The 20,941-nt window shown below is 51.0% G+C and overlaps 1 protein-coding gene across 1 annotated transcript in view; it reads right to left on the bottom strand.

Annotated features, from left to right (window-relative positions):
- The window catches only part of ARHGAP8 (Rho GTPase activating protein 8), a 62,165-nt gene extending 41,224 nt beyond the window's left edge, over window positions 1-20,941 (bottom strand). The window contains exons 1-4 of the mRNA XM_007531917.3: window positions 20,848-20,941; window positions 6,605-6,706; window positions 5,187-5,330; window positions 2,113-2,200 (exon numbers count right to left, since the gene is read on the bottom strand). Coding sequence (XP_007531979.2) covers window positions 2,113-2,200; window positions 5,187-5,330; window positions 6,605-6,706; window positions 20,848-20,920 — 407 coding nt within the window. The 5' untranslated portion in view covers window positions 20,921-20,941. The remainder of the gene's footprint in view (window positions 1-2,112; window positions 2,201-5,186; window positions 5,331-6,604; window positions 6,707-20,847) is intronic.

The following is a 20,941-nucleotide window of genomic DNA, read 5'->3' as shown; positions in this document are numbered from 1 at the left end:
CAGAAGCTGCAGGTTCAATCCCTGCCACTTCATGCCACAGCTGAGCAGTGCTCTGACTCTCTATGACACTCGCTCTCTCGTTTTCTCTTGTATTAACATTGAAGAAGGGGCTAGGCACTGGCATACCCTGTAGAAGGCACACCTCACCAGGCCCAAGGATGGAGGTTCAAGTCCCCACTCTGCACTTGCAGGGGCAAGCTTCATAAGTGCTGAAGCAGTGCTGCAGCTGTCTCTCTCATCCTCTCTCCCCCCTTTTTCTCAAGTTTTTAAAATATTTATTTACCTATCCCATTTTTGTTGCCCTTGTTTTTTTTTTTTATTGTTGTAGTTACTGTTGTTGCTATTGATATTGTCGTATTTGGAAAGGACAGAGGGAAATGGAGAGAGGAGGGGAAGACAGAGGGAGGAGAGAAAGATAGACACCTGCAGACCTGCTTCACTGCCTGTGAAGCGACTCTCCTACAGGTGGGGAGATGGGGGCTCGAACCGGGATCCTTGCGCTGGTCCTTGCACTTTGTGCCATCTGCACTTAACCCATGTCCCCCTCTCTTATCTCTCACTCTTTATCAAAGAGAAAGGGGGGGGGGGAGGCCACTGGGAATGGTGGTGGAGTCATGCAGGCACTGAGTCCCAGTGATTGGCCTGGTGGTAATAGACAAGTAACTAAATATCTCTAAAGATTTCCAGAAGCTTCTATGATCTGACCAGTTTGTTTTGTCACTCCAAGCTGGGGCTCCAGCTTCTGGCATGCCATCCAACTGTGGTGCATGTGCTCTCACAGTGGGGGCAGTGGGGGACAGGGGTCTGAGAGGAGCAACAGGGCAGCCTCTCCACCGGCAAGGCTGAACCGCTCTCTCCAGCAGTGGACGAGAGCATCTGGCTCTGCCCCTCCTGTGGACACCCAATTCCAGATGCCCAGAGATGAGGGGCTTGGCTTAGGGAGAGGACAACCATCTTCTTCTTCCTCGAGGGCCTAGGTTCAAGCCCCTGGTCCCCAACTTCAAGGGGGAAACTTCACAAGGGGTAAAGCTATGCTACAGGTGTCTCTCTCTGTCTCTCTCCCTCTCCACCCACATTCCTCTATTTCTGTGAATAAAAAAAAAGGGAAAAAAATGACCATGAGGGGAGGTGGAGTCATTGTGTAGGTATCAAACCACATCCATCCATAACCCTTATAACAAAAAAAAAAAAAAAAGAAGCTTCACAATTGGCAAAGCAGGTCTACAAGGTCCCCCCTTCCTCTCTAGCTCCCCTGACCCTCTCTATTTCTTTATGTCTCTAGCCAATAAATAAATATATTTTTTATTTGCCTCCAGGGTTATCGATGGAGCACGGTGCCTGCACCATGAATCCACTGCTCCTGGAGGCTATTTTTCCCTTTTGTTGCCCCTGTTGTTTATTGTTGCTGTTATCATTATTGTTGTTAGTAGTATTGTTATTATTGTTGTTGGATAGGACAGAGGGAAATTGAGAGAGGAGAAGAACAGAGAGGGGGAGAGAAAAACAGACACCTGCAGACCTGCTTCACCACCTGTGAAGGGACCCCTCTGCAGGTGGGGAGCTGGGGGCTCGAACCAGGATCCTTATGCCGGTTCCTGCACTTTATGCCACGTGCACCACTGCCTGGTGCCTTAAATAAATATATTTTTTAAAAGAGTAGAGGCCAGGCAGTGGCATAGCCAGTTGAGCACATATGATCAAGGACCCAGGTTTGAGCCCCCACTCCCCACCAGCAGAGAGGTGAAGCAGTTCTGCAGGTGTCCCTTTTCCTCTCCCTCTCTCTCCCTTTCCTCTCAATTTCTCTCTGTCCTATCAAATAAAATAGAAGGGGGCAAAAAAAAAAAAGGGGGGGTGAGGAAGAGTGGAATCCAGAGCCCAAGGCCTGAGTTCAGGAGAGTGAGTCTGAAGTCACCCAGGTCTGGAGCAAGGTCAGTCCTGGCAGTGACCCGGTAGTCTGTCGGTTGGCCAAGAGCCTAGAGACCCAACAGCCAACTTCTGCCCTCCTGAGCATGCTCTGCAGACAGGGGCGGAACACGTGCGCACGGAGAAGGGGTGCACGCACGAGCACGGTGCGTCTGCACACAAACGGGGGCTGGGGTGGGCAGGACTTACTCCAGCAGGCGCTTGTGGTTGAGCTCGTGGGAGGGGGGCATGCGGCAGCAGCTGAAGGTGACGACGCGCCTTCCAAAGCGGTCCTGCCCTGCAGAGCAGACCAGAGCAGAGCAGATGTGAGTCCCCAGCGCCAGCCCCAGGGCAGCATTAACAGAACACAGTAGCAAGGCCCGGAGAGACAGTCCACAAGCTCGGGTGCGTGCACTGCCCTGTGTACAACCCAGGTTTGAGCCCCTCGCCCTTACCTTCTCCCCCTCCTCTTTATTTCCCTCTCCTTCTCTCCTCTCCTCTCCTTCTCTAAAAAAAAGTGGTCTATAACAGTGAAATTACACATGTATAAGGCTCTGGTTCCACAAACAAGCAGAATATTAAGAACTGGGAGAAGGGCCCTGGCAGTGACCCACCTATTTAAGTACACACGTTACCATATGCAAGGACATGGTTCAAGCCCCCCCAGTCCCCACCTGCAGGTGAAAAAGTTTCATAAATAACAAAGCCGCACTGCACGTGTCTCTTCTGTCCCTTTCCCTATCCCCCCACACCCCCATCTCAGTTTCTCTCTGTCCTATCAAATGAAGGAAAGGAAAAAGTTAAATAAAAAAAAAAATACTGGGAGCCGGGTGCTGGTGCAGCGGGTTAAGTGCACATGGCAGAAAGCGCACAGATGGGCATCAGGATCCAGGTTCAAGCCCCCAGCTCCCCACCTGCAGGGGGGGGGGGTCGCCTCACAGGTGGTGAAGCAGGTCTGCAGGTGTCTTTCTCTCCCCCTCTCTGTCTTCCCCTCCTTTCTCGATTTTTCTCTGTCCTGTCCAACAACAATGACAGTGACAACAACAATAATAACAACAATGACGATGTTAAACAACAAGGGCAACAAAAGAGAAAAAAATACTTAAAAAACTAGGAGAAAACAAGGGAACATTTCTGGAAATGGATGCCACTTTAAACTCACTCCCTCTGTGAGGAAGCATGCACATCTATTCCCAGTAAGTTTGCTCGAAACAGAAGCCTGGCCTGAGAGCTTCCCCATCCTGCTCCAGATGTGCAAGGTCAGATCTGGAGGCTGCACGCCTGATACACACACACAGACAAGCACCCTGCCTGTCCAGGACAGATGTTCATTCACAAGATACAGGAGCCTGGAAGCCACTCTGCTGCCCAGAATTCTAGAGTCCATTCAGCCTCCAAATATGACATCCTTTTCATTCTAGGCTCTCTGCACATTCTTTTTATCTTTTTAAAAAATATTTATTTATCTATTTCCTTTTTGTTGCCCTTGTTGTAGTTATTGTTGTTGTCACTGATGTCATCGTTGTTTGATAGGACAAAGAGAAATGGAGAGAGGAGGGGAAGACAGAGGAAGGGAGAGAAAGACAGACACCTGCAGACCTGCTTCACCACCTGTGAAGTGACTCCCCTGCAGGTGGGGAGCTGGGGGCTCGAACCGGGATCCTTGAGTTTTGTGCCACTTGCACTTAAACCCCTGTGGTGGACTATGGAAAGGGCCAGACCCCCTCCTAGCCATGGGCAGAGGGTCTGCTTGTGTTTTTCCACAGGACCAACCAAAGCCTCTGTGGATACCAGCTCAAAACATCAGATCACCTCTCTCATCAAAGAGACCCTCCAGAAATGTCGCACACTGGACCTGCTGATGGCAGAAAAAGGTGGGACCTGTGTCTTCCTGCAGGAGGAGTGCTGTTTTTCACGTGAATGGATCTGGGCTGGTCGAACAGAATATACAGACTCTGACTAAACTACGCTCCTGGATCTTCGTCTTCATGGCTGCAAGGCCCATTGACACCTGGGTCCTCCCCCTTGTGGGACCCCTTGATTTTGATTTGTTTGCTCTTTCTCCATGCCCCCTTTCTGCTTAAATTCATTCAGCTTCACATTCATGATATGACCAGAGTAACTGTTAATCAGGCTCGCGTTCACTCCTACAAGCCTCTACCCACCGACTCCCAGCAACTCTATTTTGACTCCGAGCTCTAGATAATTTCTGCTATCATATCTACCCCTACATTTTTATTAAAGTAAAAAGGAGGATATGTTGGGAGTGGGCCCGTTATCCGGAAAGTACAGGCCATTGTTTCCATGAGAATCTGAGCAGGTAGACCCCTGGCCCTCCCCCCTCCATGTTGAGAAAACATGGTCCCCCCTGACCTCTGGAATTTACGACGGTTGGAACCCTGGACATGGGCACCTTTCTACACATGCCACTCCTTCCTCTTTTTTAAAAAGGCCACGAATTAATGTGTATGGCTAACTTGAAAAACCGCCTCAAACATCCTGATTGCTCAGCTGCCTCCTTTTGCCCCCCACCCCACCCTAAAGTGCCTGAATTTACCTCCAGAGAAATATACATTGTAAAGCTAGTGATCAAACCTTGTATGGTAACCCTTTACTTGTGACCAAACAGTTTGCAGGTCAATATGTGACTATACATTGTGTTGCTCTGTGTTTGGGCTAATGATTTCCTCAACCTCCTCCCTGAGCTATCGGTGTATCTGCTTGCCTTTTTCCCTCAATAAACAAAGCTTACTGCTTGTCTCTCTGCACACTTTGCCCTCGCCACTCGCCACTCGGAGCTACCCCAGGACTCCCAGGGGGCCGCTCTGACCTCCGTCACTCAATGGCGGGGGGTGGAGGGGACCCAGAGGGAGCCAACGAGCAGGAGCTCCTGGTGCACCCAGCCTGTCCACTTCCTAAGTAGCCACAGTGACAGTGATGACAGTAGGCAGTGGAATCAGTAAATGTTCCTTCACAAACACAGTGCAGAGAGCCCAGGTCAGGCTTTGAAACGTTCGTGCATGGAAAGAAATGAAACTGTCAATAAGATTCAGATTCTGGGACCTAGCAGTGACGCACCTGGCTGAGAGCACACGTGACCATGTGCAAGGACCAAAGCAGGCGCCCAACCCAGTAAGCTATCTTTTTAGCTAACCCCCTCCCCCAATTTGCTTTTTGAAAATCAGGCAGGTTTTCATTCTGCAGGCAGAGTGGAGCAGCTGGCTGAGCCACCCCGCCGCAGGGCCCGCCGGTAGTGGTCCCAGGGCCACCAGCCAGCGACTTACCTGCCACCTGCAGGATGCCATGCCTGGCCACATCGTAGAATGGGTGGCTGGTGCTCAGCGCAGGGTCCTGGCCAGCTGTGGGTGCCACTGAGGGCCTTCGTCCCGTGTTTAGCGAGGCTGCCACTACCTCATCTCTCTGCAGCTCTGAGACACGGAGAGGTTGAGGGTCAGTGGTCTGCTCCAGGAGAAGGGGTAGCACACTGAAGTTCCCAGGTCGCACTGGTGCACCCACTGTGTGCCCTCCTTAGCTGTGTCCCCACCAGGCACGGGCTCAGCTGTGCACCCACTGTGTACCCTCCTTAGCTGTGTCCCCACCAGGCACAGGCTCAGCTGTACACCCACTGTGTGTCTGCTCAGTGTGCACCCTGCATCCACCTAAACATCCTCTGTACATACTATCCCTGCCACATACCCACGATGCACCTGCCCCTGTTATGTAGCTATATACCCACCTCTCCTAACCCATATGTACCCATTCAGTGAAAAGAGAAAAATGAGGGAGTCGGGCGGTAGCACAGCAGGTTAAGCACAGATAGTGCAAAGTGCAAGGACCAGAGTAAGGATCCCAGTTCGAGCCCCTGGCTCCCCACCTGCAGGGGAGTCACATCACAAGCGGTGAAGCAGGTCTGCAGGTGTCTCTCTTTCTCTCCCCCTCTCTGTCTTCCCCTCCTCTCTCCATTTCCCTCTGTCCTATCCAAAAACGAACAACATCAAGTGGAATAGCCCCAGGGTATGCCATAACAACAGATGGGAGAAAATGTTTCTAAACCGGAAATGAATATTTGGGGTCTGGAGAAGCTCGATGTCACAGCTTCCCCTGTTGGAGCAAGGCCAGCTGCCTGGGGGTGGGGGCAGTCTGCCTCGAGGGCAGCAGTAGGTACACACAGCAGGCCACTGAGCAGAGGAGTGACCTGGGATAAGAGAGACAACATCCGTAACAATAATAACTACAACAATAAAAAGCAACAAGGGCAACAAAAAAAGGGATTAAATAAATATTTAAAACAAAAAGAAAGAGAAAAATGAGACCAAGGACTGGATCCCCAGGGGCAGGGCTCTCCTGCCAGTTTGTCTGCTGTGTCCGGGTGCCCTTGGGCAAAGCCAGAGACTCAGTTTGCTAGTCTGTAAAGTGGGTCACGAACCTGGCCCACTGAGAGCAGCCCTAGGAGTGAGTGTGGATGTCCTGCATAGGAGCCTCAGAATAACCCAAGAAAGTGGGGGTGGGTGTCAACTAGGTCTGCACAAGAGTTCTGGAGAGATGAAGTCACTGTTGGAGGCTGGGGAAGGACTCCTGCACCAAGCACGTTTCTATAGGGTGAGCATTTCAAGTCACAGGAGTAGATTATTTAGGTTTAAAAGACAAGAGTGCGCTGACTCTCCCTTCTCTCAGAAGAGGGTGGAAGGGGAGAGCACGCTACCTATGTTAGCCAGCTCCTCCAGGTCCAGCTGGGACATGCTCTCCTGATGGGCAGAGGGAAGGCAGGCCCTCGCAGGTCCAGGTGTGGGAACCTTCTGACAGCCTATGGGAGAAGCACACAGACGGGTGCTGAACACACGCCGAGAAGGGAGGAACAGAATAACCCAAGAAAGTGGGGGTAGGTATCAACTAGGTCTGCACAAGAGTTCTGGAGAGATGAAGTCACTGTTGGAGGCTGGGGAAGGACTCCTGCACCAAGCAGGAGGATAAAGGAAACACCCTCCAAGGGAGACCGTTGGCTGGCTTCCTTTTTCCCCTCGACATGCGATCAGCCTCCCACACTCCCTTTCTGCTTCACTATTTCTTGGTGCAGGCCCAGGGGGGGCTTGGAAGACGCAAAGCAAATACTTGGCCCCTAAGCCACATCCCTGACCCCACGTCCCCACTTCTGATTCACAGAGAACGCAAACCACTTTGACACCACGTTTCTGTCACACGTCTCTGTCACAGAGGGGACACTTCTCCTTCCATGAACAGCCTGAGATCCAAGGAGACAAGTCCTGGAAGGGGACAGGGACCCCGCACCACTTAGGTTTCTACAGAGTAGATGTACTATAATTACTTATTTACCTACCTGTACTTAAACCTTTTTAAAAAATTTTTTGTATTATCTTTATTTATTTACTGGATAGACACAGCCAGAAATCGAGAAGGAAGGGGGTGATGGGGGTGGTGATAGCACACTGGGTTAAGTGCACATAGTATAAAGCACAAGAACCCATGCAAGGATCCAGGTTTGAACCCCCGTACCCTCCTGCAGGGGGTTGCTTCACAAGCAGTAAAGCAGGTCTGCAGGTGTCTTTCTCCCTCTCTATCTTCCCACCCCCTCAATTTCTCTCTGTACAATAAAAAATATTACTAGTGACTTAACATTAGTGGACAAAACTGTAAGAATTCAGGGGTACAGGTTCACACTTAAATGTGGTGTGTGTATTTGTGTGTGCGTGAGGGGACAGACCCTGCTTCCATGTGGGTCAGAAAGAGGGGAGGGGAGGGGAGGAGAGAGTTGGAATCCAGGTCAAGCTTATCACTTCCCTGGGGCTCTGACATGTCCGCAGGCACCGAAACTTGAGCCTGGCCACACTGGATACCTAGTTCTAATCGGATCCCTTGAAGAACTTCACCAAATTGGACAGGAAGAAGGTACAGGACCCTTTAGCGTCTGGAGTGGGGGTTAGGGGGTGGGGTTGACATCTGTCAAGTGAAGAGTAAGACCCAGCAGGAACATGTAAGTGCAAAGAGAGCAATCCTCTTTGGGGACAGAAGTCTGGATTTCTGCCAAGCAGACTTTTTTTTTTTTTTCCAAGCACTCTTTTTAACTAAATTAACCTTCCTGTGAGGGGGGCAGCTGCATTCCGATCTGGAGATTTCAGCTGCTGGGGATGATTTGCCAAGACTTGCTCCAAGTGGAATAGCCCCAGGGTATGCCATAACAACAGATGGGAGAAAATGTTTCTAAACCGGAAATGAATATTTGGGGTCTGGAGAAGCTCGATGTCACAGCTTCCCCTGTTGGAGCAAGGCCAGCTGCCTGGGGGTGGGGGCAGTCTGCCTCGAGGGCAGCAGTAGGTACACACAGCAGGCCACTGAGCAGAGGAGTGACCTGGGATAAGAGAGAAAGAAAGAAGGTTCTGGAATCTACAATGGCTGCAGCAGCCTGGAGGCTAAAAGGCCTCCAAGAAGCAGCCTCCCAAAGGTGAATGGCCCGGCGGGGGTAGATAGCACAATAGTGCTGCAAAGAGACTCTCATGCCTGAAGCTCTGAAGCCCCGAGTTCAATCCTCTGCACCCACATAACAGAGGTGATAAAAATTCTTTTAAAAAAATGAAGATGCGGGAGTCGGGCGGTAGCGCGGCGGGTTAAGCGCAGGTGGCGCAAAGCGCAAGGACCAGTGTAAGGATCCCGGTTCGAGCCCCCAACTCCCCACCTGCAGGGGAGTCATTTCACAGGCGGTGAAGCAGGTCTGCAGGTGTCTCTCTTTCTCTCCCCCTCTCTGTCTTCCCCTCCTCTCTCCATTTCTCTCTGTCCTATCCAACAACAACATCAACAATAACTACAACAATGAACCAAGGGCAACAAAAGGGAATAAATATTTTTTTTAAAAAATGAAGATGCAGAGACACTAGACATGGATGAAACACAGGAATTAGCACAGGGAAGGATTTACTGCAGACATCTTTCTTTCTTTCTTTCTTTATTTCTTTCTTTCTTTCTTCCCTTTTGTTGCCCTTGTTTTATTGTTGTAGTTATTACTGTTGTCATTGTTGTTAGATTGGAGAGAGGAGGGAAAAACAGAGAGGGGGAGAGAAAGATAGACACCTGCAGACCTGCTTCACCACCTGTGAAGCGACTCCCCTGCAGGTGAAGAGCCGGGGGCTCGAACCGGGATCCTTACGCCGGTCCTTGCACTTTCTGCCACCTGCGCTTAACCTGTTGTGCTACTGCCCGACTCCCTGCTTTTTCATTTTTTGCTTTTTTAAAAATATTTATTTTCCCTTTTTGTTGCCCTTGTTTTTTTATTGTTGTTGTAGTTGTTGTTGTTGATGTCGTCATTGTTAGGACAGAGAGAAATGAAGAGAGGAGGGGAAGACAGAGAGGAGGAGAGAAAGACAGACACCTGCAGACCTGCTTCACCACCTGTGAAACGACTCCCCTGCAGGTGGGGAGCCGGGGGCTCGAACCAGGATCTCTATGCCGGTCCTTGCACTTTGCACCATGTGTGCTTAACCTGCTGTGCTACCCGCTGACTCCCTTTCTTTTAATCGGAGCACAGCTCACTACTCTCCTCTGGCTTATAGACAGGATTTGAAGCTGGGACCTCGAAGTCTCAGGCATGAAAATCTTGTCTAACCACTATGCTATCTATCTCCATAGCAGACTCTAAAAGGCCAAGGAGACCATATCATATTATGAAACAGTGGGTTAAGTGAAGCAGCCCCTCTGCAGGTGGGGAGCGGGGGGCTCGAAGTGGGAATCTTACTCTGGTCCTTGCGCTTTGCGCCATGTGTGCTTAACCCGCTGCACTACCGCCTGAGTGCCAAAACCTCTCATTTTTTGACTCAGGGTTTTTGTTTTTTTTCCTTCTGAATTTAAGACAAGGACGTAAACACACACACACACACACACACACACACACACACACACACACACACAAAACAGCTCTCGTGACCACAAGACAGCCCCAAACAAAGAGACAGAGGAAAGACACCACAGCACTGACGCTTCCCCCAAAGTGACTGGGGGCTGCCACGCTCATGCACATGGCAAGCCAGGCGCACTATCCAGGCTCCATCGGTGCCCCAAGAGCGAAAACCAGAGACAACCAGTGGGCTTCAGGCAGAAGCCTGTCACCAGCCTGCTATGCCTGCCCTTGAGTCCACGCTCTCTCTCTTGCCCAGTCCTTGTCTCCCCAGCCGTCCCCCGTCTCAGCAGGGATGGAGGGGGGTTCAGGCACAGAGGCTGCACCCCATCACGAGCCCCTGTGGGCTGATGCTCCTGCAGCCCGTAGCGGGCACACAGAGCCCCACATCGCCCAGAAGTTATTTATAATTCATAGCAAAATGGTTTGTTGCTATAAAAATCCATTCACACATGACAAACAGACCCTCACGACAATTATCTTAATGCTGTCGCTACAAATTAACACCTCCTTACCTCAGGCAAATCAGCACCAGATTTATCTGAGTGGCTCTGGGAGGTGTGGGGCTAAGGAGGGGCTGCTCGGAGCAGGGTGTTCTGGAAAAGGCTTCTGGGGGCTTGGGGATGGGTGGGTGGCTGGGTGGCTGGGAGGGTTTGGGGGAAGTCCTGATGGCACCTGAACACCCCGACTCCCCACCCCTGTGTTTTGTAGGGAGAAAGGGGCTTGCACGGTGGTTACCCGGCAGTTGTTTGCTCATCAGCAAATAAGATAGTTATACCTGGGAGTTGGGTGGTAGCACAGCGGGTTAAGAGCAGGTGGCACAAAGCTGGCACAAAGCGCAAGGACCAGTGTAAGGATCTTGGTTTGAGCCCCCAGCTCCCCACTTGCAGGGAGGTTGCTTCCCAGGCGGTGAAGTAGGTCTGCAGGTGTCTTTCTCTCCTCCTCTCTGTCTTCCCCTCCTCTCTCTATTTCTCTCTGTCCTATTGAACAATGAATGACATAAATAACAGAAACAATAATAACTACAATAATAAAAAAACAAGGGCAACAAAAAGGGAATAAATAAATATTTTTAAAAGTAAGTCAAGGGCTGGGGAGACAGCATGATGGTTCTGCAAAACACTTTCATGACCAAGGCTCAAAGGCCCCAGGTTTAAACTCCAGCACCACCATAAGCCAGGGCTGAACAGTGCTCTAGCCTCTCTCTCTCTTTCCCAGAGCACTGATCAGCTCTGGCTTATGGTGGTGCAGGGGATTGAACCTGGGACTTTGGAGCCTCAGGCATGAGCGTCTTTTTGCAGAACCATTATGTTATCTACCCCCTGCCCTATATCTCTCTATATAAAAGAAATAGAATACTAAAAAAAAAAAAAAGTAATTGTCACCCTTTTGTCAGTTTGGTCACAAATTTATTAATCCAGCCAACCTCCTCCCACCCTACCCCCTACCACTTGTAACCAAAACTGTGGGGTCCTCACTGCTGGACTGAAGACACATGAGACTGTTCACTCAGGAAGTGGAGCAGAAGGGAGGTGGGGGGTGACCTAGTCAGAGGCCTGTTCACAAGGCCCGATCCAACAGCACCCGATGGACAAATGCCACCAGCCTTCCTGTGGTTTTATTAACACCAGTGTCAAGACTCCGCTCCCCAGCGCCCCTACTGCCCAGCCTGGGTGCCCCTTCTCTTCCAGTGCGCACACCTGCAGTTCCCCGGCTGCAAGCAGCTAGCCCGCTCTGTCTCTCAGCACCCTGCTTCTGCTGGCCTGGATTACCCTGTGTCCTCTCTCTCTCTCTTTCCTCCTCTCCCTCTTTCTCTGTCTCACCAGAATTACTGCTAAAGCTTGGTGCCTGTACAACGAATCTACCACTCCTGGCAGCTACATTTACCTAATTTATTTATTTAGACAGAGAAATGAGAGGGGAGGAGAAGATAGAGAGAAGAGAGAGGAAGAGAAACACCTACAACACTTTTCACTGTTTGTGAAGCTCCATCCCCACAGTTGGCATCAAGGGGCTTGAACCCTGGTCCTTGAGCACTGCAATGTACACACTCCTTAAGTGTGTCACTGCCCCCCCCATGTCCCTTTTCAGATGTTTGTGGGGGAAGCCATGTCTGAGCCAGTCAGCACACAACAATTTCTCTGACTGCAAGGAAGGATTCACGCAGGCCCACGAGATAACAGAGTTCTCCAGGGTGTTCTTCTAAAAGAACTTTAAGGGGAGGGTGGTGTGTTCACTTGGTAGAGTGCACACATTGCCTTGCTTGAGGACCCAGGTTCAAGCCCCTGGTCCCCACATGCAGGGAGGGAAGCTTCAATGGTGGTGAAGCAGAGCTGCAGGGGTCTCTCCTGTATCTCCCCCTCTATCAAAAAATAAAGAATATTAAAAAAGACACTTTGCTTCAAGAAAGGACTCTGGATGTAAAGATAAGGCCAGGAACGGCTACAGCTAACTTTAACACCCCAGTCATCCCCCAATCCCTTCTGCAAAGAAACAGAGGTTCCCCTAAAAAGCAGGGGATCACAGAGTCCGGGTCAAACCATACCCACCCTCTCAACACCCCATGCGACAATACATCCCTTTGGACTCGGGCCAGTTCAGAGCTGGATTTTTCTGTTAGTCACCATCAAAAGCATCCTGACTGGAGACGGCTTCCTCTGGGCTCCAGCGAGGCCCCAGCCCCACCTCCCCTGTCACTGTCTGCCCTGGCAGCTGCACTCTCTGAGTGCTGGGTCACATCCAACTCTTGAGAACCAGCCCTCGTCCAGCCCAGAGTCAAGGACATGAACAACTATTTGGGGGGTGTCTCTTACCCAAGAACAGACAAGGGGTGTCCGCAACAGAGCCCAGCATTCAGGGCCCCTCCTCCTGGCTCCTTCTCACCAACACCCAGGCAGGGGTCCCTCACCGTCTGCCTCGATCACCCCATTCTGCCAGTCATCATCCAGACTCAGATGGGGGTGCAGGTGGGGTTCTCCTCTCCTAACTAAAGGATGTGAAAGCCAAAGACCTCAGCCCCCGATGCCCCTCTAACCCACAGGGTGAGGGCAGTGCTCAGCCAGGTCTGCTGCCATCCAGGGACTCAGAAACTCAGACCTGGGCCAGAGTCATTGCCAGAAGTTTCCAAGTTTCAGTGGCCTCGGGGCCTCTGCACACACTGCCCCCTAGCAGGAACACAAGGTTCCTGCAGGAAGTACGTAATGTTTTCTAAGAGACCACCAGCCACCCCTTTTGTCCCCCAATCCTGGGATGCCTAGAGATTTCTGACCAGGCAAAGGGCTTTCCCTCCATGTGACTGGCGATGCAGGGCGGTGTGTTCATGTGTGCCTGTTCGTGTGTGTGTGGGGGGGGGGGGGCAGGACATCCTGTGTCTCCCAGCCCCAGAGAATTGCTTCTGATTGCTGGAGCCCTTCCACAGAACCCCACACTGCAGCGGCCTCAAGGCTAACATGAATCTGACAAGAGAGCATGCCTTAGAGAGCAGAGAGCAGGCATCTTCTGGACACACCACCCACAACCCCAGTCGATCCCTGGGGCTCCCAGCCAAGCACATAGCTTTCCTGCCTAGAACTGGAGGTGATTTTGCTTAGCAAAATAAGAGATGAAAGACAACTGCCACGTGCTTTCCCCCATATGTGGAATCTAGAAAATCGCAGGGACTTGGGGAAAAAAAAATACAGAAGCAAACAAACCGATGCTAAGACTCATGAGAACGCCAGTGGTTTTCTCAGGGTGGTGGGAGGGTGAGGACACAGAACTGGACAGTATAATCTGATAACTTACTATTAATCTCAAATAAAAAAATGAAGAAAAAAAGGGGGTGGTGGCTGGGGAGATAGCAAAATGGCTCTGCAAAAGACTCTCATGTCTGAGGCTCTACAGTGCCAGGTTCAATCCCCAGCACCACCAAAAGCCAGAGCTGAGCAGTGTGCACTGTTGTCTATCTCATTCAAAATAAATTAACAGGGGGGTTGGGTGGTAGCGCAGCAGGCTAAGCACAGGTGGCAAAGCGCAGGGACCAGCGTAAGGATCCCGGTTCGAGCCCCCGGCTCCCCACCTGCAGGGGGGTCGCTTTGCAAGTGGTGAAGCAAGTCTGTAGGTGTCTATCTTTCTCTCCTCCTCTCTGTCTTCCCCATGTCTCTTGATTTCTCTCTGTCCTGTCCAACAACAACATCAATGGCAACAATAACAATAAGGACAACAACAAGGGCAACAAAATGGAAAAAATGGGCTCCAGGAGCAGTGGATCCATAGTGCCGGCACCGAGCCCTAGAAATAACTCTGGAGGCAAAAAAATTCATTAACAGGGGTCCAGGCGGTGGCGCACCTGGTTAAGTGCACACATGACAGTGCACAAGGACCCTGGTTCAAGCCCTCTGCAAGTCGCCACCTGCAGGGTGAAAGTTACAGAAGGGGTGAAGCGGGTCTGCAGGTGAGTCTCTCTGTCTCTCCCTCTCTATCTCCCCCTCCCATCTCAATTTCTCTCTATCTTTATCTAATAAGTAAATATTAAAAAAAAGAAAAAGAAAACACAAAAATAAATAAATAAAATATTTTAATTAAAAATAAAAAACCTTCCTGCAGATAGTACCAAGCAGTGCTGCTTCTGCTTGTTCTGCTTCATGACTCGGGGGAGGTGGGAGAGGCACAGCTTCCAAGGAGTTTCTGGACTCCTGACCTGCCAAACCAGTTCCTTGTGACGGACAGTCACCAGCACCAACTGCAAAGGGACTTGTTGCTGTGCTGCTCTGAGCGCGGTCACTGCAGGTAGGAAGGTAGAACGGCTCAGGCATGGGGCCGTACAGAACAGGTTCTGCCAGAGTCAGTACCCCTGGCTCCCAGACAGACGGGACAGTGCAACTACCAATAAATGCCAGAATGCCAGAATGCAGTGGTGGGGGAGGAGAGACATCAGGTACAAAGCGCAAGGACCCTGACTAGGATCTGGGTCTAAGGCTCTGCTCCCCACCTGCAGGGGAGACACTTCCACAAGTGAAGCAGGTCTGCAGGTGTCTGTCTTTCTCTCTCCCTCTCTATCTCCCCCTCTTCTGTCTCTCTCTCTGCCTCCAGGGTTTTTGCTGGGGCTCAGCACATGAACTACAAATCCACTGCTCCTGGAGGCCATTTTTCCCATTTTTTTGTTGTTGTTGTATAGAACAGAGAGAAACTGAGAGAGGAGAGGAAGATGGGGGGTGGGAGATAAACATCTGAAGACCTGCTTCACCGCTTGTGAAGTGACCCATCTGCAGGTGGGGAGCCGAGGGCTCGAGCCAAGATCCTTGTGTAGGTCACTGTGTACTTAACCTGGTGCACTATCACCTGGTCTCCCACCTCCACTCTCAATTTCTCTCTGTCCTGTCCAATAAAATGGGAAAAAATGGCCACCAGGAGCAGTGGGTTTGTAGTGCCAGCACCAAGCCCCAGTGATAACCCTGGAGGCAAAAAAAAAAAAAAACGCACCGTTAACGTGACGTGACATGACATAACTAAGAACAAAGGTAGCCTGACCTGGGCACCCACTTCCTCAGAATGTCCCCACATGAGACAGGAAAAGTGGCACCACTAGAACTGATGTGAAGGGCAGCAGTGTTCAGCCAGGTCTCTGTGGTCCAGGGACTCAGAAACTCTGACCAGGGACAGTCACTGCCAGAAGTTCCAGAGGCCACCACACAGAGGTGCAGGACTCAGGAGCAAGGTGCTCCCCACAGGGCACCTGGGAGGCACCCCATGGCTATAGCTCTGAGCCCAGAAGGCGACCCTTCCGACATATACCCCACTGTGCCATTTCCCCACTAAGGTTATTGCTGGGGCTTACTGCCTCTACAGGTCCACTGTTCCCACAGAAGCTTTTTCTTTCTTTTTTTTTTTTTTGCTTTCCCCCCCCTTTTGTTGCCCTTTTTTTGTTGTTGTTGTAGTAGCTATTGTTGTTGCTACTGATGTCGTCATTGTTGGATAGAACAGAGAGAAATGAAGAGAGGAAGGGCAGACAGAGGGGGAGAGAAAGACAGACACCTTGAGACCTGCTTCACCACCTGTGAAGCAACTCCACTGCAGGTGGGGAGCCGGGGGCTTGAACCCGGATCCTTACGCAGGTCTTTGCACTTCGCACCACGTGCACTTAACCCACTGTGCTACTGCCCAACCCCTGCCTTTTATTTTTCTTTCTTCCCTTTTCTTCTTCTTTTTTTTATTGATAAAAGTGAGAGATAGCAACAGACACTGAATGAACTATCCCCAGTGTTTTCAGTTACTTCTCAGATAAATTATTTAACTTTCTGATTCAGCCTTTGATTGAAGATGGGGACTGGGTGGTGGTTTACCTGTAGAGTATATATTTTGTCAACCTTGAGGATCTGGTTCAAGCCCGCTGTTCCCACCTGCAGGGGGGGCTTCATGATCAGTGGAGCAGTGCTGAAGTGTCTCTTCTCTCTCTCTCTCTCTCTCCCTCTCTCTCTCTGCCTCCAGGGTTATAGTTGGGGCTTGGTGCCAGCACTATGAATCCACCACTCTTGGTAGCCATTTTTTTCTCTTTTATTGGCTAGGGCAGAGAGAAATTGAGAAGAGGGGAAGACAGAGAGGGAGAGGGCAAGATAGACACCTGCAGACCTGCTTTGCTACTTGTGAAATGTCCCTTTTGTAGGTAGGAAGCTGGGGGCTCGAACCCGGATCCTTGCACAGGTCGTTGCGCTGAGTACTGGATGCACTTAACTGGGGGTGCCACCACCTGGCCCCCAATCCCTCTCTAAAATAAAATTAGAATGGAAAAGATTGGACCTGAAAGGCCTCGCACTGCTATGATGCAGGCACAAGGTCCTGCGTCCACTCCCCAGCACCATATCAAGAAGAGAGAGCAAGCATCATTTTCTATCCACACACCAGTTTCCCAAAGACCAGAAACACAGGCATGTTCAGGGTCAAATGCCTGTAACTACAGGGAAGGCAGACCTCCTGGCCCAGGGTGGTGTGGTCAGGTGGAGAGGATGCTAACGTGGGTGCTTGGCCAGTGTCTAGCTTGGCTCTTCCCTCACTTAGAAAGCCACCCACCCTCTGTGGAGAGCAGTCTGGAGAACTCTCAGAAGGCTAGAAGTGGACCTGCCCTATGACCCTGCAATTCCTCTCCTGGGGATATATCCCAACAAAACAAACACACCCATCCAAAAAGATCTGTGTAAACCTATGTTCATAGCTGCACAATTTGTAATAGCCAAAACCTGGAAACAACCCAGGTGTCCACTAACAGATGAGTGGCTGAGCAAGTTGTAGTCTATATACACAATGGAATATACTCAGCTATTTAAAACAGTCATTTCACAGGCGGGGGTAGATAGCATAATAGTTATGCAAAGAGACTCTCATGCATGAGGATCCAAAGTCCCAGGTTCAATCCCCCGTACCATCATAAGCCAGAGCTAAGCAGTGCTCTGGTGAAAAAAAAAAGTGATTTCACTTCTTTTACCCCATCTTGGATGGAGTTTGAAGGAATCATGTTAAGTGAGATTAGTCAGAAATAGGATGGATGTGGGATGATCTCACTCATAGACAGAAGTTGAAAAATAAGATCAGAAGGGTAAACACTAAGCAGAACTTGGACTGGAGGTGATGTAATGCACCAAAGTAAAGGACTCTGGGGTGGGTGAGGAGGAGGGTTCAGGTCCTAGGACATGATGGCAGAGCAGGACCTAGAGGGGGTTGAATTGTGGAAAATTGAGAAATGTATTTTACTGTCGACTGTAAACCATTCATCCCCCAATAAAGAAATATATGTAAAAGAAAGAAAACCCCCTACCACCATACCACCTTTCCTTATCCGTAAAAGGGGATGGGACCAGTCCAAGGCTGGAGTGAACCAGGCATGGGGCCTGCAGTTAGGGCTTAACAGCCAAGAGCAACCGTGATCTTGATCGTCCTGGGAAAGGGCGACCACCAGGCTCATCTTACAAGTCAGGAGGTTGAGTCCTCCACTGAGAAAGTGACTCGTTCTAACACTAGGTTGCTTGTGACTCTTTTCACTTTCAAGCTGCCTCAGTTTATCCGTCAGTGAAAGAGGGTCAAGTCAGAGGCTGAGATGGGTTTTCATATCTAGAGAGTCCACGACTAGTATGCCACATGTGCAAACTCAGGCAAAGCAAGGTGTCTGTGCTCCCCAGGATCTCCGAATGTCCTTGTGCTGAAATCACTTGCTAGTCAGCCACCAGTTCTGGGAAGACTAGTCTATTAAGTTCTCAGGCCTTATAGGACCTTGCCCTCAACTTGGATCAACAACAGTAGAGACTGTTCCATCCTCTGAAGGGAGGCTGGACAACAAACTCTATGCTACACCTGAGGAAGATGGGTCCTGATATTGGGGCAGCTTGGAACATTCCTACTTATGGCCACAGAATGTGAGCTCAGATCTACAGGGATGCAGAGGTCACATAGGCTCCTAAGCTGAATATGGGGCCCTGATCACATCAAATCAATGGGGTTTACAGTCAACAATATTTATACACCTTTCCCATATTTGGGAGCTACTCTCTTCCCTGATGTAGCTTTCTGGTCCTTTTTCCAGCCATGAGATCATCTCCCCAGACAATAACTTGAACCCACCTGCATATCAGATTTCAGATTCAGGGAAAAGAAAAAACTAATATAGCCACAGGCCCTTTGGAATATAACTAAAATATGCCTGCAAGCTATCTACAGAATGGAGACCCCCCCCCTCCCCCAACTCTTCATTTGCACTACTCCAGCCCTTAGGTCCATGATTGGTCAACAATTTATTTGGCTTTATATGTTAACTCTCTTTTCAGCCACCAGGTTCCAGATGCTACCATGATGGCAACCTGATTTCCCCAGACAGAGGACCCCACCAATGTGTCTTGGAGCCCTGCTTCCTCAGAGCCCCACCCCACTAGGGAAAGACAGAGACAGGCTGGGAGTATGGACCAACCTGTCAACACCCATGTTCAGCAGGGAAGCAATTACAGAAACCATACCTTCCACCTTCTGAACCCCACAATGACCCTGGGTCCATACTCCCAGAGGGATAAAGAATAGGAAAGCTAGGAGTCGGGCGGTAGCTAAGTGAGTTAAGTGCACGAGGCTTGAAGCACAAGGACCCGCCTAAGGATCCGGGTTAGAGCCCCTGGCTCCCCACCTGCAGGGAAGTCACTTCACAGGTGGTGAAGCAGCTCTGCAGGTGTCTATCTTTCTCTCCCCCTCTGTCTTCCCTTCCTCTCTCCATTTCTCTCTGTCCTATCCAACAACGCATCAATAACAACAACAACAACAAAAAAGACAACAAGGGCAACAAAAGGGAAAATAAATAAATAAAAAAACTTTAAGAATAGGAAAGCTATCAGGGTAGGGGATGGGATATGGAGATGTGGTGGTGGGAATTGTGTGGAGTTGTACTCCTCTTATCCTATGGTTTTGTCAATGTTTCCTTTTTATAAATAAAAAAATTTTTAAAAAAAAACAGCTTTCTGAGGCCCCATGTCCATGCCATCAGCCAAGTAAATCCCTGCCCACCTCTGCTGCCACATCCTCCCCCTGCATTCCTGACCCACCCAGCCTCGGCCACCTCACCCCTTCCCTGCCAAAGTCCCATCTGTCTTCCAGCTCAAGAATGATCACCTCTTCTAGGAAGCACTCCATATCCACCTGCAGCTTTGCATGGAAGGGGCTACCACTCTTTGTCTTTTTCTGTTTCTCTATATGAATGAAAGAAAAAAAAGGGGCTGAATGGTGAAATCATACATGTGTGAGGCCCAAGAGGAGGAGGAGGAAAGAAGGAAAGGAAGGGAGAGGAAGGAAGGGAGGTAGAGAGGAAGGAAGGAAGGAAGGAAGGAAGGAAGAAAGAGAGGGGCTGGGCGGCGGCACACCTGGTTGAGTGCACACATTACAGTGTGCAAAGACCAGGGTTTGAGTCCCGGGTCCCCACCTGTAGGGGGGAAACTTCGCAAGAGGTGAAGCAGGGCTACAGATGTCTCTCTGTCTCTCTCCCTCTGTATCACCCCTTTCCCTCTCAATGTCTGACTGTCTATCCAACCAATAAATGAAGATAATTTTTTAAAAAAATTTTTTTAAGAGAGAAGGAAGCCAGAATCTGGGACCACTGTGGGCAGGGAGCAGTAAGGTGTCTGTCCACGGAAACTAACTGGGTTCAAGTTGATGTCCTGTGTCCCCACTGTGCCACTCGCACCCAAGTCTGAGGACAAGTTAGTTTTACTATTCAAGGAAGGGCTCACAAACAAGATCCTACAACTGCCAACACAGGCCAAGCAGAGGCCACTTGCTGGGCAGGTAAAGCACTGCCTGGGAAGACAGGGAAGCACAGCACAGGCTCTCGGAACCCACAGGGCCTCCAGCACACATCTGGGGAATCGGCCCACCCCCAGCAAAACCCCCGGGGGCTTCTCTTCCGGATTCAGCTGGACCTGGAGGTCTGGGCGCTCAGCCGTAATGCACCTCCCAGAGCTGCGGGAATCCCCGCCCCTCGGGCCAGGGCGCAAACGGTGCCTCCAAGGATTTCTTCCCACCGGCCGGGGGTTTGAGAAAAGTGTAACGGCCCGGCGCCCTGCCCTCCTGATCGACTTCGGAGGCTGACGAGCCGCAGGATCTCAGGGCTGGAGCCTGTTACCTCCCGGGGACCCCAGAGCCGAGGCGTCCAGCACCTGCTCTGCCCGGGTTTTGGCATCTGGCGCCTGATCTCCCAGGTTGGGGGCATGGGGGCTGGAGGGCTGGGGAGTCCCGAGCTGAGGCCTCTGTGTCAGGTGCTCAAGGAGGCTGGGAGACCCCGAATGAGGGGAGAGAGAGGAAACAGCTCAAGTCTGGCTGAGCTGAGCTGACCTACCTAAAACAGGGGAGCGACGTGGGGGGAGAAGGAGGTGGGTGGGGAAGGGACCCCAGGGTGGCGCGGGGACCTGGGTGGGCGCGTCCCTCCGCCCACACGTGGCGCCCCAGCCCCGCCTCGGTGTCCACCCGAGCAGTGGGTCCCCACCTTCAGAGCCCGCGACGTCCCCGCCGGCCCACCGGGACTCCCTAGCGCCCACCCGGGGTCTCACCTAGAGAAGCCCCCGCAGGCGCCTCCTGGGAGCACAGCTCTGCAGACCGCACACCTGGCCCCGCCCCGGACATGGCTCCCGGGGAGTCCCGCCC

The sequence above is a fragment of the Erinaceus europaeus genome, chromosome 4 (genome assembly GCF_950295315.1).
Source record: "Erinaceus europaeus chromosome 4, mEriEur2.1, whole genome shotgun sequence".
NCBI classification, from domain to species: Eukaryota; Metazoa; Chordata; class Mammalia; order Eulipotyphla; family Erinaceidae; genus Erinaceus; species Erinaceus europaeus.
This window is presented reverse-complemented; position numbering and strand designations above follow the sequence as displayed.